The sequence below is a fragment of the Etheostoma spectabile genome, chromosome 14, assembly GCF_008692095.1.
Source record: "Etheostoma spectabile isolate EspeVRDwgs_2016 chromosome 14, UIUC_Espe_1.0, whole genome shotgun sequence".
In the NCBI taxonomy this organism is placed as follows: domain Eukaryota; kingdom Metazoa; phylum Chordata; class Actinopteri; order Perciformes; family Percidae; genus Etheostoma; species Etheostoma spectabile.
In genome coordinates, this window is record NC_045746.1 from 20682599 (window position 1) to 20697815 (window position 15217).

General features: G+C 47.6%; 1 protein-coding gene across 3 annotated transcripts in view; it reads left to right on the forward strand.

Annotated features, from left to right (window-relative positions):
* The window catches only part of arid1ab (AT-rich interactive domain 1Ab), a 64443-nt gene extending 49648 nt beyond the window's left edge, over positions 1–14795 (forward strand). For 2 of the 3 annotated variants that reach the window (XM_032535064.1, XM_032535065.1), the window contains exons 4-19: positions 1812–2052; positions 3059–3148; positions 3578–3748; positions 4177–4477; positions 5909–6054; positions 6177–6274; positions 6377–6586; positions 6735–6939; positions 8678–8810; positions 9306–9481; positions 9570–9699; positions 9864–9983; positions 10158–10254; positions 10453–11272; positions 11977–12107; positions 12206–14143. In XM_032535064.1, coding sequence (XP_032390955.1) covers positions 1812–2052; positions 3059–3148; positions 3578–3748; positions 4177–4477; positions 5909–6054; positions 6177–6274; positions 6377–6586; positions 6735–6939; positions 8678–8810; positions 9306–9481; positions 9570–9699; positions 9864–9983; positions 10158–10254; positions 10453–11272; positions 11977–12107; positions 12206–14143 — 5007 coding nt within the window. Of the gene's footprint in view, positions 1–1811; positions 2053–3058; positions 3149–3577; positions 3749–4176; positions 4478–5908; positions 6055–6176; positions 6275–6376; positions 6587–6734; positions 6940–8677; positions 8811–9305; positions 9482–9569; positions 9700–9863; positions 9984–10157; positions 10255–10452; positions 11273–11976; positions 12108–12205 lie in introns of all 3 variants that reach the window. The other variant, XM_032535063.1, reaches the window with a different exon arrangement.
* The last annotated feature ends 422 nt before the right edge of the window (positions 14796–15217 follow it).

Genomic DNA, 15217 nt, shown 5'->3' on the forward strand with positions numbered 1-15217 from the left:
TTGTCATCTGACGATGCTGGCTGCTGGAAAGAAAAGATCCCGCCATGGTTGTTTAAGCTGGGAATGTCATGCTGTTTGATCTCTGCCTCTCGCCGCTTTGTGTCGCTCACACAGCGTGGCTCTGCCTCATTCTCACCTGTTTTCTCATTCAAGAACGTTAATTGGGCATCGGCCAATGAAACACTTTAGCGTGTGATTCTCATACATAAAGCCTTCATGCTGAGTTTTGCAATGGTTTCATAGCTGCCACGTATCCTGTGCGGGTCAGAAAGGCCTGGGTTTGTGCAGTCACCAAAGCAGAGGGAAAGAGAGGCAGAGATGGAGGGAGGGCAGGGAACAGGGTGGGGGTGGATTCTGAATCAGCGTTCTCCTCCTGTCACTCCCTCTGGGGTTCCTCCATCAGGTCACGTCCCAAAAATAGCAACGGGCGCCGTTTCAAGTGTAAAACCGCCGGCTTCGGGGCTGCAGCCAGCCTGCGAGTGAGATTTGTATGGGAATACTTGGCCACATTCCAATGAGTGCTTTTTTTTTTCCCTCCTCCTCCTCCCATTTTTTCCCTCCTTTCTATGTGACTGGCAGATGAGCGTGCATTTCTGAGCAAGCACATGGGCTCCACGTGACGGCCAGTGTGTAAACATTCACCTTCCCACAAACATAATCATCGCCGCCTTCCTACCTCCTTTCCTGCCTGCCTGTCTTTGTGTGACAGCCAGCGAGGCTCAATAACAACACCACATGGCACCAGAGCCTGTGCCCAGCACCAATTATTTCAACTGCCTCCCGAGATCACTTGCTTCAAATATTCCTACACACACAACACTTTTTCTTTGCAAGCGGCACAAACCGGGTTCTCCTTGCCAGGATGGATCATTATCAGCATTATAGAAGGGATGTGGAGTATTTTTTTAAACGGTAGAAAAAGAAGTCTTTGTACCCGATGTGTGTTTGCACCATAATAATGGCTGTCTTGTCTGAGAGAATAACAGACACACCCCGATAAAGGCAAAGAATGCTGTAGTGGCCATTTGGATTTCCACTCACTCCCATTTGACTCCACTTGACTTTGACATGGCTCTGAAATAAAATGCTCCCACTGTCCTCATTCAAGTATGTGCAGGAAAGAAGAAACCCTGAATATGATTCACATGCCCCCATATGCAGCAGTGTTCTTCTCCAGCTTTAAGAGTCTGAGCCGGACTGGGCTTTATTTACATCTCAGCTTACACACACTGACACACATGCCTCTGATAACGTGTATCGGGTTTTCCACATTACTTCCCTCACACTACGTCATGGTCCAAGCTTCCTCAAAGCCGCAGAGGACTAATTTTGTTTGATTGATAGTTTATGTCTCAGAAATGTTTTATCTTATAAACCAATTCCATCCCATTACAAACTGTTGAAATGGCACAAAAAATAACATTTGATTTAGTTGCTCTCTGTTGATTTGAAGTGAACAAATTTCATGTGGAAGAAACACATAAGCGATACAAAAATGCAAAGCCTTTGGCCTCGTGTTGTTAACCGTATTCCATGGTTTTACCTAAAGAAAAAAGAAATGTACTTGGTAATATTCAAAGCTACCAGCTCAGTCTTCATAGTAATCCAGAATTTGTTCTGAATGAACAACAGATTGGACATCAAGTCGGTGTCTGTATTTTTTTGTGTGCAGTTTTATCAGACAAAATTAAATGTATATAGTTGTATAATTGCACCTTTTTAAGTCCATTGATAGAAACCCCGAGCTGTGTTAAAAGATGAGACGGACCCGTGAAAGCCATCATTAACCCATGTTGCTCCTCCTGTCCCAGGATCTGTCGGGCTCCATCGACGACCTGCCCACGGGTACAGAGGGGGCCCTGAGCCCGGGGGTCAGCACCTCAGGGGTATCCAGCAGTCAGGGTGAGCAGAGCAATCCCGCCCAGTCGCCCTTCTCTCCGCACACTTCGCCCCACCTGCCAGGAATACGTGGACCCTCGCCATCACCTGTGGGTTCCCCTGCCAGCGTCACGCCCTCCCGCACCGGTCCTCTGTCCCCTGCTGCTGTGCCAGGTAAAGGCAGGACACAAAGAACACTTGCTGGTGTTTGAAACATCTACATTTTTAAATGTTGTTTTCTGCTCGTCCTTGGCAAATGTCTTTGTTGCACGTCTTAAAGGATTACAGTGCTGTATCACAGGTACAAAAACGCAAATGCTTTGAAGTGGCATTGAAGTGGTCTTTTGAAATCTCTTTCTAAATGCAATATGGAGGAAGGACACATCCATGCTGAACCAAGATGACAAACACAAAAATGTGTTTTACTGAAAAGATTACATGCAATGAGATTAAACGACACAAAGAAAGAAATGACCAATAACATAGAAAAGGAGGTCTGAATGCCTAAGTTAGCACTATTTGGGTTTGCAAAATGACTTTTAATTTAATGATCTAAGAAAGTACACAGATTATTTACATTTATTTACAAGAATGTACCAAAAGTAGGAAACATGCAGTATGAAATAACTGAATGCAGTTATATTGGTTCACCTGTTGAAGGGGGTTAGATGTAAGAATCGTACCTGCTAATAAATAAATGAATAAATAAACCCAACCTGGAACGTTTTCATATATGGCATTTGGATGCTTTGTGAAACGTTCGGTAAACGAACAGCAGACAGATTTAGAGTTTTTACTCAACACTTGCTCGCTCACAAATACAGCGGATCACATTTGTAATTCATGAAGTGACTTGCCAGATGGGAACAGTTTCTCCAAACATGACTCCAGTAAACCATCCAGACGGCAGGGGAACAGAAGTTGCGATGCCACCAGCAGCTCATTGTCAAGAGCAATTTAACAGGCAGCCAACAGGAAACTGTCATAGTCTTGCTATGTTTTTAGTTTTATTTGATTGGTTTATGGTCCTTTTTGATGGCCAATATGTCTATCTTTTCTTTTCTTTTCTTTTTTTTAAGTTTAAAGGCAGGTAAATACTGACTAGAAGGTAACAAAGACAATCAGATTTCCAAAGTCATTTTTTGAGTTGCTGAGTCCTTTTGTTGTTGCTACCCTGCAGGTAATCAGATGCCTCCCCGGCCGCCCAGCGTCCAGTCAGATACCATCCTGCACTCTTCCATGAACCAGTCAGCCATGGGCCAGGACAGGGGTGAGTGGTGAGACAGGGTTCAAACAATTTTTAACAAGATGCTTATGAGATGTCTTTAAAAAATAAGATAAAATGAAAGTACCTTACCCCTCCTGCTCAGTGGCCAAAAGTGCAATAAGTGTGTGCCACGTTCTCAGCAGCTTGTAGGTGGGATTGTTTGCGTTCTGTCCTCCTGTAAACACTCTCAGACTGTATCTTTAAACAAGAATATGCTCGTAGTCTACTTGCCAGGTCACATGATGGTTCAGCAGATAGACACACTGTACCTCTGTGTGTTTGTTAGGAAGTAAAGAGCTAGGTGCTTCACACAGGGCCATGATGTGTTGTGGAACCATGTGTTTAAGCACATACAGGGATTTTTATTTAAGTGAGGGGATTTTCCCATGAAGAAATGTGTATCTAAAGATGTTCTCTCTCAATCCTCTCCAGTGTACATGCGTAACCCTCAGATGCCTCCTTACGGGTCCCCTGGACAACCTGGCTCTGCCTTATCTCCACGCCAGTCTTCAGGAGGCCAAATACATGCTGGGATGGGACCATATCCCCAGAACAACTCCATGGGAAACTACGGGCCTCAGGGGGCCCAGTATGGTCCACAAGGTGAGGCCTCAGGGCAGAAGTGTTGGGGGTGTTGCTTTAAAAAGCCCTCTTCACTGGTTGACCTAATAGTATAGTCCTGCAACCATCAAGGTTTTGTAGATAGCCCAGAAAAAAAATAGAATTAAAAGGCTTTGAAGTTCCCTCTCACTTCATATATTTATGAAATTATATCACTTCACTTTGAAGTGTCAGATGGTTTCTGTGGGCTTTGAAGAAGTTCTGCTATGAGTCACAGCAGCGAACAGCGAGGGCCAGATAAAGCCTGCTTCATCAGGCTGCTTGTCAGAACAGGCAGCACAGAGGTACATTAAGAGCACGACTGGGAGAGATGGGTAGAAGTCCTGCCACAGGACAGCATAAAAAAGCTACCGGGTGATTGTGAGTACAAGGCTAAAATCTGCATCCCTGTCTCTCTGTGACCCTTCCAGGTTACCCTAGGCAGCCCGGCTACACGGGGATGCCCAATGCCAACTACCCCACTGGTCCTGGCATGGGCGGCTCCATGAACCCCATGCCTGGGCAGGCTAGTGGGGCTCCGTATGGAAGCATCCCGCCTGGCAGAATAGTCCCGGGGCAAATGGGTGCTCGGCCCTTTGGCCCTGGGATGGCCGCAAACATGGCTGGCATGCCTCCTCAGGTGGCTTCCGGCATGTGCCCCCCTCCAGGCATGAACAGGAAGGATGGCGGGCCCTCCATGCACCATGGACCCACCAACTCCGTACTCAACAGGTGGGTGCTCTGTCTCAGTGAGACTTAAGGAGACAATTAAAGAAGAATGTTGGTATTTTTCAACCCGGACATTATTTTCCTATGTTTTTGTATCTAGGTGACTGATGGTAACATTGATTAATTTAAAATTATTTAATTTTCGGAAAAAGCGACGTCAGCCCAGTGTGCAACAGTAATAATCATCAGTGCGAAAACACCGTGAGCGATACGTTAGTAACACAGATTAAACGATGCTTCGAGGCAAATCATTTTGCATCGATGATTTTTAGTAAGAAGATTTAGGAATTGTTTCAGCCCTATTAATGGGCAACTCCGCACCTTCAGTTTACGTCCCCTAAAACGGCTCGTTTTGCCACTGACAGGCTCAGGTTAATATTCTAACAACATTATGAAAACGATCCTAACAGAGGTCAACCTTTTGTTAAATATGACACAGTCCCGAAAACGCCATGTCCAAACCCACCAGACTCAATGTAAATAAACAGTAATTTTATCATAGTAAAACACCCTTTATTTAAGTCAACAGAAACTAAATAAAACTATGACAAGCCGTCTTGGTTGTCTGTCCACTGTTTCAACAACCACCATTGTGGTTTGGTGTAAATAAACCCTTAAGTCACCTGTTTAAATGTGAAAATATGCTGGCTCTATACACGCTGAAAACAATCGTTTATTTTTATTTATTTATTTTATTTTAGAGTAATTTTGGGATTATTTCTGGTTAAAGAAAAAGGATCTTACTCTTTAACAAAAATGTTGACCTCTGTAAGGATCCTTTCCATAATGACACACACAAATAACTATCTGAGCCGGTCAGTGGCAATAACAGCACTCTGACTTTAGTGAAAGTGACGGTTCTTATTTGCCATGTAGGAGTTTTAGTTGCTCTCTCAATACTGGAACAATATCAATGATTTTTGACACACCAATGCATGGGAAAATGGGGTAAGGTTAAAAAATAGGGAAATTCCCCTTTAACTATCAAGGGTCAGCACAACACACTGTATTAAGACTATTAGGTTTGTCCTCGCTTGTGTATCTCTGCTGGTTGTGTGACCATGAACGATGATTGGTTCTTCCCACGTGCAAGCCGGTCTGTTGTGTGTTTTGGTGCCCGAGTGTGCCGCAGAGTAGATGGCAGAGAACCAAACGCTTATCTGTGAGAGAAAAGGAAAAAGTGGAGGGAGTGAGAAGGCAGGAGATGGTCTCTGAGATCAGTGAATCACTTCTTTCCCCAGCGAGGGTGCCAGCTCAGCCTACAGAGACACTTGCGGTTCTTGGCAATTGCTGGAGTCATATGACGTAAATTGACGTTTCCTACAGAATAAGCTAAATTAGATACCGAAAATAGGATGGAGGATAAGAATAAGGAAATCATGAGTTTCTTTGGGTCAGCTAGTGCTCCTTCTAAACAAGTATTCTCTTCTCTAGGCCACCTGGTTACCCTAACATGTCCCAGGGCATGATGGGAACAGGCTCTCCATACGGCCCTGGCATCAACAGCATGCACGGTATGATGAACCAGGGAGGGCCAGGGCCTTACCCAATGGGAGCAAATATAGCCAACAACACTCCTGGTGAGTAAAAGCTACACTGAAGCCCTAATCAAGTGGTAGTACTGCTGTGTCCATGAAAGACTGGTATAGACTGCTAATCTTTTGCGTTTTTCACCGTCTTCGTGTTCCCCCGAAACATCCAGGAATGGCGCCCAATTCGGAGTTTGGCATGGAAAAAATAAACCCTACCCAGAAGATAAACAACAAAGTGGAGGGGACGCCCAAGCCTGAATCCAAAAAGGTAGAAGTTCGAATTCCACACGATGACATTCTCCTTTCATCAAAAATCTTTTTTTTTTTTTTCTTTCAATCTCACAATTTCCTCCCATCATCTGTAATGTAGAAGTCAAGCTCATCCACCATCACTAACGAGAAGATCACTCGTCTGTACGAGCTTGGCCCAGAGCCAGAGCGGAAGATGTGGGTGGATCGATTCCTGGCCTTCGCTGAGGAGAAGGCCATGGGCATGAACAACCTTCCTGCTGTGGGACGCAAGCCTCTTGATCTCTTCAGACTCTACGTGTCCGTCAAAGAGATCGGCGGCCTCACCCAGGTATGCCTGGATTCCATCTGAAATGGATGTGATAATATATATATGTAATTTTTATTTTTATTACAGATTAAAACAGACAGCATTGTGATTCCTATTAGGCTGTAGTGTGCAGCTTTCTGAGCCTACTCGTTCCTCTGTCGCCCACCAGGTGAACAAGAACAAGAAGTGGAGGGAGCTGGCCACCAACCTAAACGTGGGCACGTCGAGCAGCGCCGCCAGTTCACTTAAGAAACAGTACATCCAGTGTTTGTACGCCTTCGAGTGCAAGATCGAGCGCGGCGAGGACCCGCCCCCGGACTTCTTCAACGTGGACACCAAAAAGAACCAGCCGAAGATCCAGCCTCCCAGCCCAGGTGAGCACTGGCCTCCTCCAACACCATCAAAATTAGTTTTTAGGCCAGTTGTGAGTCAATGCAATTCATCACATCCTCCTTGCTCTATTTACCTCACATTGTCTGCCCTATAAACTAGTGTATTTTATTGTATCCTATTAATTGCGGTGTTAAAAGCCAATCTCAGACCGTCGTTTGTCATCTTCTGTACTGGGCTGCCATCCTCCATAAATCACTATTTTGGCCTTTATTGGAGGAGTTGTAAATGATGGCGGTGTAGCTGTAAGTCACAGAAGCGCCTCGCATCCGCTGGACAGTTCCACAAACGCATCTCTTGGGGGAATACTCCTTGGCATTTGCACAGGACATGACGAAAGCCTTGGCCTTTCAGACCCCGCTTGTTTTTTGTGTGAACAGTGATTCCACCAGCATGCCAAATCTTTCTATGAACTCCAAATTTTGGGTAAAAGTCATTGTGTAAACTGGCAGTCAGTCAGAGGTGGAGGTCACGGGGCCATGTGTCGCCTGGAAGCTGTTTGCTTTGGAGAGACACCACTTTTAGCTGCCAGGAGCAACCACACCAGGAAGCGACCACGTGCTGCTTCAGTCTGGCCGAGACCCACGCTGTCAGACACGGGGCACTGAGTGCCGGGGGGGTGTTACAGGAGACATCAGGATGTTTGTCAGCTGGCATCAATCCTCTAGTTAGTACCAATGAAGAGCTGGGAAGGGGGTGGGGGGTAGCAAGGGGGCAGCGGCAGCATGGGGCAGGAGGTGAATTGGTGATAGCAATGCCCCGTCAGTGGCGTGTCCTCGCTGCCTGGTGCCTGGGCCCGGGGCTACTGAGGCAAGGCAACACTCCCTGGAGATTAGTACTGAGCCAGAAATGATGAATAGGGGGAAGAGGGTTGAATGGGTGTGCGTGAAAAGTCATATTCTCTCTCTCTCTCTCTCTCTCTCTCTGACTCTGTTTCTACCATGCCTTTTTTTTCCATCCTGAGGAGATCCTCCCCCTCCCCTTTCCTCCTTCATCTTTAGCAGAGGGAAATCCCTGCCCAGAGGGAGGAGGGGGAGCCAGTTCAATGTGTGTGTATGTGTGAGAGCTAGAGAGGCGTGAGGGTGATGTGAGAAAATGTGAATAAATGTGACCTGCCAGTGACGTGTGTGTGTGCGCGTGCGCGCGTGTCCATGTCCGTTTTAATGAATGGGAACCTGTGAGTCATCAGACTGGTGTGCTAATAGTTAGAAGTTCTGAGCTGAAGTTAAGGATGCACGCTACTATGTTTTACACATACAATCACTCACTATCATGCACACATACACAACTTGCTGTTTCCTGTCTCTACAGGTCAGGGTATAATTGTCAGAGTTTAGATCATTGTTTACTGGTAACTCCAAGAGCCTGCCAGTGGTTGAGGTGGGGGGTGTAAGGGAGAGAACTGGAGAGAGTTGGCATGCTGTGATAAACTAGAAGAACATTTTTGCTGGCTGTCAAAAGCCAGTCAGCTTGACACAAACTGTGTTCCTCTGTGCAGGGCTCGGGAATTTCTTAATGGGATTTAGGATTGCCAAAAGCGGCATGTGTTCCTGAAAGCCCCCAGCAGTGCTCAGCATATCCACACGACTATCCCTTCTCACTATCAACCATCAGCTCTTGCATTTATTCCTGGAGTGAAGGAAGGAGGAGGGATTGTTCCTTGACTTCACTGGAATCTTTGATCTTTTTGTCATTTACAGTTTGTGTATCCTTGTTTTGCAGCTGGTTCTGGATCCCTGCAAGGACCCCAGACTCCTCAATCCACCAGTAGTTCAATGGCAGAGGGGGGAGACCTGAAGCCCCCCACCCCAGCCTCCACCCCGCACACGCAAATGCCTCCAATGCCTGGCGTCAGGTACGAGTTAGAAGCGACAATATCATGTTTCTATGATGTTAGCAATATCAGGAGGCATCACAATAAAATGAAAGTGATCCCTGTGGCGGAATTGGATCATTGCAGCAGGAAATAGAATACTACAAACAGGAAAAAAAAAGTTATGTAATGGTAGGTCATGTTAAGATACACACACAACCAACCAGCTTGTTTTTAAAGTGTTAAGGAGGAGTGTAATAATAAGGAAAGTATATTATCTTTGTGTCTAAATTTATCTATTTGGGGTTTAAAAATGACTGCAGTATATCTATAGAGGGAATTTGTCAATACATGTAAATACTTCAATGTCTGATATAAATACTGCAACACAGTTTCTATGGGTTTAGACTCTTGTTATTTCTCATTTCGTAAACTTGTAATACTTAAAACCAAGAAATTAACAAGAATTTTGAATAATATATGTATATGAAGTAAAACATTCTTTATTTCACTAACAAGCCTCTTGCCCTCCTATAGGAGTAACGTTAATGTGCAGGACCCTTTTGCTGATGGCGGAGACCCAGCGTTTTCCAGAAGGAATGCCATGACTCCCAACTCACAGGGCTACCAGCCTGGAATGGGTGGCCCCGAGATGATCGCTCGAATGGGTCCCTACGAGTCCAACAAGGATCCCTTCGGTGGCATGAGGAAAGGTGAGCGACAGCCAAACCAGCAAATCAGATGCTGCAGAAGTTCTGTTTGACCTAAACCTAACACTAATCTGTGTTTTTCTTTTTGAAGCTGGAGAGCAGTTTATGCAGCCAGGCCCCAACAGTGGGATGGGAGAACAGTATAACAGAGGCCCACCAGGCCCTATGGGCAACATGCAGATGGGCCAGAGGCAACAGTACCCTTATGGATACGACAGAAGGTAAACATACTGAATTATTCTCCTTGTGGTCGGCATTAATTTATTCTTGATATACATCTGTTAAACGTACAAGGGTTGCAAAGAGCTTGACAAGATTGGGATCAGGCCTGTGCTTATCCAATGTCCAACGTCAAATCAACAGATATTGTTTTTTGGGTTTACAGACAGGAGCCAGGCATGGGCCCCGACGGCAGCATGGGACCTGGAGCGCCTCAGCCCAATATGATGCCTTCTGGAGCCGACACAGGGATGTACTCGCCCAGCCGCCCTCCACCACAGCAACGGTCAGTACGATTCAGTGCTAAGATTGGTCTGTATTTAACTGTTTTGCCAGTGAGATTATTTTAAAAGACTGGGAGGATTATTAGTGTTAGTTTCATACTGAAACTGTGTGCATTTACTATTAAAAAGAAAAAAACATAAAATGTAATGGTGGGAACTTTTGTTATGGTTTTCAGGCATGAATCCTACACCAATCAGTACCCTGGCCAAGGAGCTCCCCCTGGTGGCCCGTACCCAAATCAACAGCCAGGAATGTATCCACAGCAGCAACCGGTGAGAACATTTTGTTTGGTATTTACAGTGCACTTATCACAACTTCCTTCCTCCTTTTATTTGCTTTCTTTTTTTTTACTATATGTGTACCTGTCTTCAATTGGCATCCCAATTGGACAGATGCAAGCCAGGATTCTACTATTATTGTCTAAGGATACTCAATTGTTAAGTATAATGCTGAATGTTGTCTTCTGACAGAACTACAAGCGTCCTGTAGATGGAGGGTATGGCCCCCCGGCCAAGCGCCATGAAGGAGAAATGTACAACGTCCCCTACAGTGGTCAGCAGCAGCCAGGACCCCAGCCCTCAGGGCCCCAAGGCCAACAGGACATGTATAACCAGTATAATGCATACCCTGGAGGGGACCGCAGACCACCAGGCCCACAGAACCAGTTCCCCTTCCCCTTTGGCCGGGACCGAGGGCCGTCATCTGCAGGCCCCAACTCCCAGTCTCCAATGCCTCCCCAGATGATGGCAAGCGCGATGCCTTCGGGTCCTGATGGCCCCCAGGGCCCAATGTGGCAGGGCCGCAATGAGATGGGCTACCCAAACTATCCCAACCGACAGGGACCTCCTGTCCCAGGCCAGGGCCCCGGCTACCATAGCATGAACCGCTCCGAGGAGATGATGCCAGCAGACCAACGCATGAACCATGAAGGTCAGTGGCCCGGCCACGTCAACCAGCGGCAGCCACCGTTTGGCCCTGGTGGTTCTGGGCCTCCCATGACCAGACCCCTGCCATCCACCTACCAAACTTCCCAGAACCACATTCCTCAGGTGTCGAGCCCGACGCCAATGCCCCGGCCCATGGAAAGCAGGACGTCGCCCAGCAAGTCCCCCTACATGCATCCGGGCATCAAGGTGCAGAAAGCTGGACCCCCAGTGCCCGCCTCCCATATCGGCCAGGCCCCTGTGCAGCAACCCATGATCAGGCGAGATGTAGCCTTCCCTCCTGGCTCTGTGGAGGCTTCCCAACCCCACCTTAAGCCCCGCAGACGGCTCACCATGAAAGACATTGGTACAGAACCTTTTATTTCATGCCTCACACACACACATTTTCAATAGACATGCATATGTACTGGACAGAGTAAAATTAGTGGATGCAGTTTAATGTTATGTTAGCAATATAACATGGACTAGAAAACTAGTGTGTTCCGTTTGTATTCGGACTTTCTGAGGTCAAAGTCAGAAACCAGCCCCCTATCCTCGGATTTCTGAGCTGGGAAATTGGGCAACCACCGCATACCCCGAGCTAAAAATCCAACCTAACATGGCTAGAGCTAACAAAAACAATGACAATCCAACTTATAAATGGAACGCATTCAACTCGGGTGTGACGTCTTTCCCATGGAGCGCGCTAATAGTTTTACAGAAGTCATAAAATGTTACAGAATCAAAGACAGCTTATTGAGAACAGTGTGAGGAATAAATCAGAGTGTGTTTGACCGTTGCCTTAAATAAATGGCCCCAGCCTTAATCACCACCAAATATCTGATGAATGACCACCTGGCTGCCTCACCTGATTTGCCATGTGATACTCGTGGCTGTGTTGTGGGAAAGTTTATTTTAAATCATTGAACAGATAAAGCCTGCTTATTTGGAATAGGTGATATAAGTAAGTAATGCCATTCCTGATGGTTCAGATCCGTGAACCACTTCCTCTAGTTCACACTGGTAATGATCACGGTGGCTTATGTTTATTCCGTGTTTGTCTTTTTACAGGCACCCCTGAAGCTTGGAGAGTGATGATGTCACTAAAGTCAGGCTTACTAGCTGAAAGCACCTGGGCCTTAGACACCATTAACATTTTACTGTATGATGACAATAGCATTTCTACTTTTAACTTATGCCAGGTAAGTTTCACACACCCACTGTTAAATTTGCATTAACAGCAAAGCGTGACCAGGGGTTTACAGGGTGGTTTTGGTGACTTTCCTCTTTGGTTTCTCAGCTGCCTGGATTCCTGGAGCTGGTGGTGGAGTACTTCAGACGCTGCCTCATCGAGATCTTCGGCATCTTAAAGGAGTACGAAGTAGGAGACCCTGGCCAGCGCACCCTCATAGACCCCAACGCTGCCGAGGATCCCGTGGATGAAATCCCCATGCCTGAGGGCGAGGACATGGACGTGGACGAAGAAGACGAAGAGGACGAGGAGGTAGAGGAAACGAAGGCCAATCCCGACACTCTCTCACTGGTCCAGGTGAAACAGGAGGAGGAGAGCTCGCACAAACGCACGTCTTTACAGGACGAGGAAGAGGAGAAGGAACGGGAGTCTTCTGTCAAAGAACCCAGTAATACATCTCCCTCAGCATCCTCCCAAGACCTCACCCTCCACTCGGAAAAGCCCAAGCAGGCCAGCAAGTTTGATAAACTCCCCATCAAGGTGGTGCGGAAGAAGAATCCCTTTCTGGTGAACCACTCGTCCACGCTTGGGCAGCGGCAGAGCTTCGATAGCGGCTTGACGCACTGGAGCATTGGTGGCGGAGACACTACGGAACACATCCAGACCCACTTTGAGAGCCGGATGGACCTGCTCAAGCAGCGGAAACGCAAGCCATCAACCACTGAGAGCCGCAAAAAGGTCCAGGCGACCGAGATCGTGACAGAAACCCCCGACAAATCCAAGTCCAACGGGGAGGACAAGCCTCGGCAGCAGCAACAGCAGCCCCAGTCCTCTGAACCTCGGAAGTCTCCAGCAGGGAAGACGACGCCGCCACCTCCTCTTCCCATCGGTGCGCCCGTCACCGCCACCATTGACGATGTGCTATCTGCCCGCCCAGGGTCGGTCACAGAGGAAGTGGTGCGCGGCGGTGCAGAAGAACAGAAAGAGAACGGAAAGTACCTGTTCAGCATCAACCCTGACCTCCAGAGCCGACGCAACATCAAGATCCTGGAGGACGAGCCACACAGCAAGGACGAGACGCCGCTCAGCACTCTGTCGGACTGGCAGGACTCGCTAGCTCGCCGCTGCATCTGCGTTTCCAACATCGTGCGCAGCCTCTCCTTCGTTCCTGGGAACGACCTGGAGTTGTCAAAACACCCAGGCCTGCTACTGCTGTTGGGCCGCCTGGTGCTGCTCCAACACAGGCACCCCGAACGCAAACAGGCCCCGGTCACCTACGAGAAGGAGGAGGAGGAAGACGAAGGCGTGAGCTGCGAGAGGGACGAGTGGTGGTGGGACTGCCTTGAGGTGTTGCGAGAGAACTGCCTAGTCACCCTGGCGAACATCTCGGGCCAGCTGGACCTTTCTATCTATCCAGAGAGCATATGTCTGCCACTGCTGGATGGCCTGCTCCACTGGGCTGTCTGCCCCTCAGCAGAGGCCCTGGACCCCTTCCCTACGCTGGGGCACCACAGTTCACTTTCCCCCCAGAGACTGGTCCTCGAGACCCTCAGCAAGCTCAGCATCCAGGACAACAACGTCGACCTCATTCTGGCAACGCCACCGTTCAGCCGCTTGGAGAAGCTGTACGGCACGCTGGTGCGCTTGGTCGGTGAACGCAAGGTGGCCGTTTGCCGAGAAATGGCGGTCGTCCTGTTGGCCAACTTGGCACAGGGCGACAGCCTAGCGGCGCGGGCCATTGCTGTGCAGAAAGCCAGCGTGGGTAACCTGCTGGGCTTCCTGGAGGACAGTCTAGCTGCCACACAGTACCAGCAGAGCCAGAGCTCTCTGCTCCAGATGCAGGGAGGACCTCAGTTTGAGCCCACCAGCGTGGACATGATGCGGCGGGCCGCCCGGGCCCTGCACGCCCTTGCTAAGGTGGAGGAAAACCACTCTGAGTTCACTTTGTACGAGTCGCGGCTACTGGACATCTCAGTGTCCCCACTTATGAACTCTCTGGTGTCCCAGGTGATCTGTGACGTACTGTTTCTGATTGGCCAGTCATGACAGCCGTGGGGAGGTTTCAGCTCTGCCTCTTTACGTTCCCCCTCCCCCTCTCCTTTTGTGTGTGTGCGTGTGTCTGTTGCGTGCGTGTGAAAAGAGCAAAACTGACTTGTCCATTTTTTTTTTTTTTTTTTTTTTTTTTTTTTTTTTTTATTTATGCAAAATCACCTCGGATTCCACTGTCTTTCTACCCCTGCTTCTCACTAAAGGAAGGAATATCATGAAGTAGCTGTGGATTTTAAAACGTCTGAATTGGAAAGATACTGACGAACAAGAGCAGATCGGGACCCAGGCATAGGACAGAGTGCGCTGCCCTGCGAAAGGACTTGTTTTTTAATGAAAAGAAAAATCTCAAGAAAAAAAAAAGAAACTGTAACCAAAGTTGCTGTCTCGTTTACAGTGAGTTTGGGGGATACATGTGCTCGCTTTCTCCTCTGGGGGGTCAGCAGGGGGAAGAGGGCACGGACTAAACAATATTATGGTTCATGTTTGAAGGCTACATAGACTCACGGACTGTGGTGTGGTATAATTGCTGTAACTTTGGATGCTATATACTCCCCACAGGAACCACATTATTGGCTGTGAACAGACATCTGTCATGGGAGGCCTGTGCAGTAGATTGTAGGACTTTTTTCTGTACTGTACACCTTAAAAACTGTAAACATACTGTAATAATACTGTTTCACACTGAGATACGCTGGCTTGGCAGCAAACTGTAGTTTTTAAAAACAGTTTTAGTTAATGTCGAGAGAGAAAACGGCTTTCCCCCCAAAGTATGGTGAACCTACAACACCCCGACCTCTTCTCTTTGTCCCTTGATTGTATGACTTGACCCTTATATTAAAAAGTCACCTCTTTAGGACTGGTCCTCAACTCTAGATGCAGTCCAAGCTGCAGTGTATATATGATGTTGTACATTACACTTCTCTCTCTTTCTCAAACTTCTGTTGCTCTTCACCGTTTTTAATCTTTGACGATTAAATTAAGTTCCCCCGCATCAAGTACGCCATGTGATTACTTGACGCCTACCCTCTCCGTTACTTAGGCGCCTCACCCTACTCGTATTGCGCTCCGGGG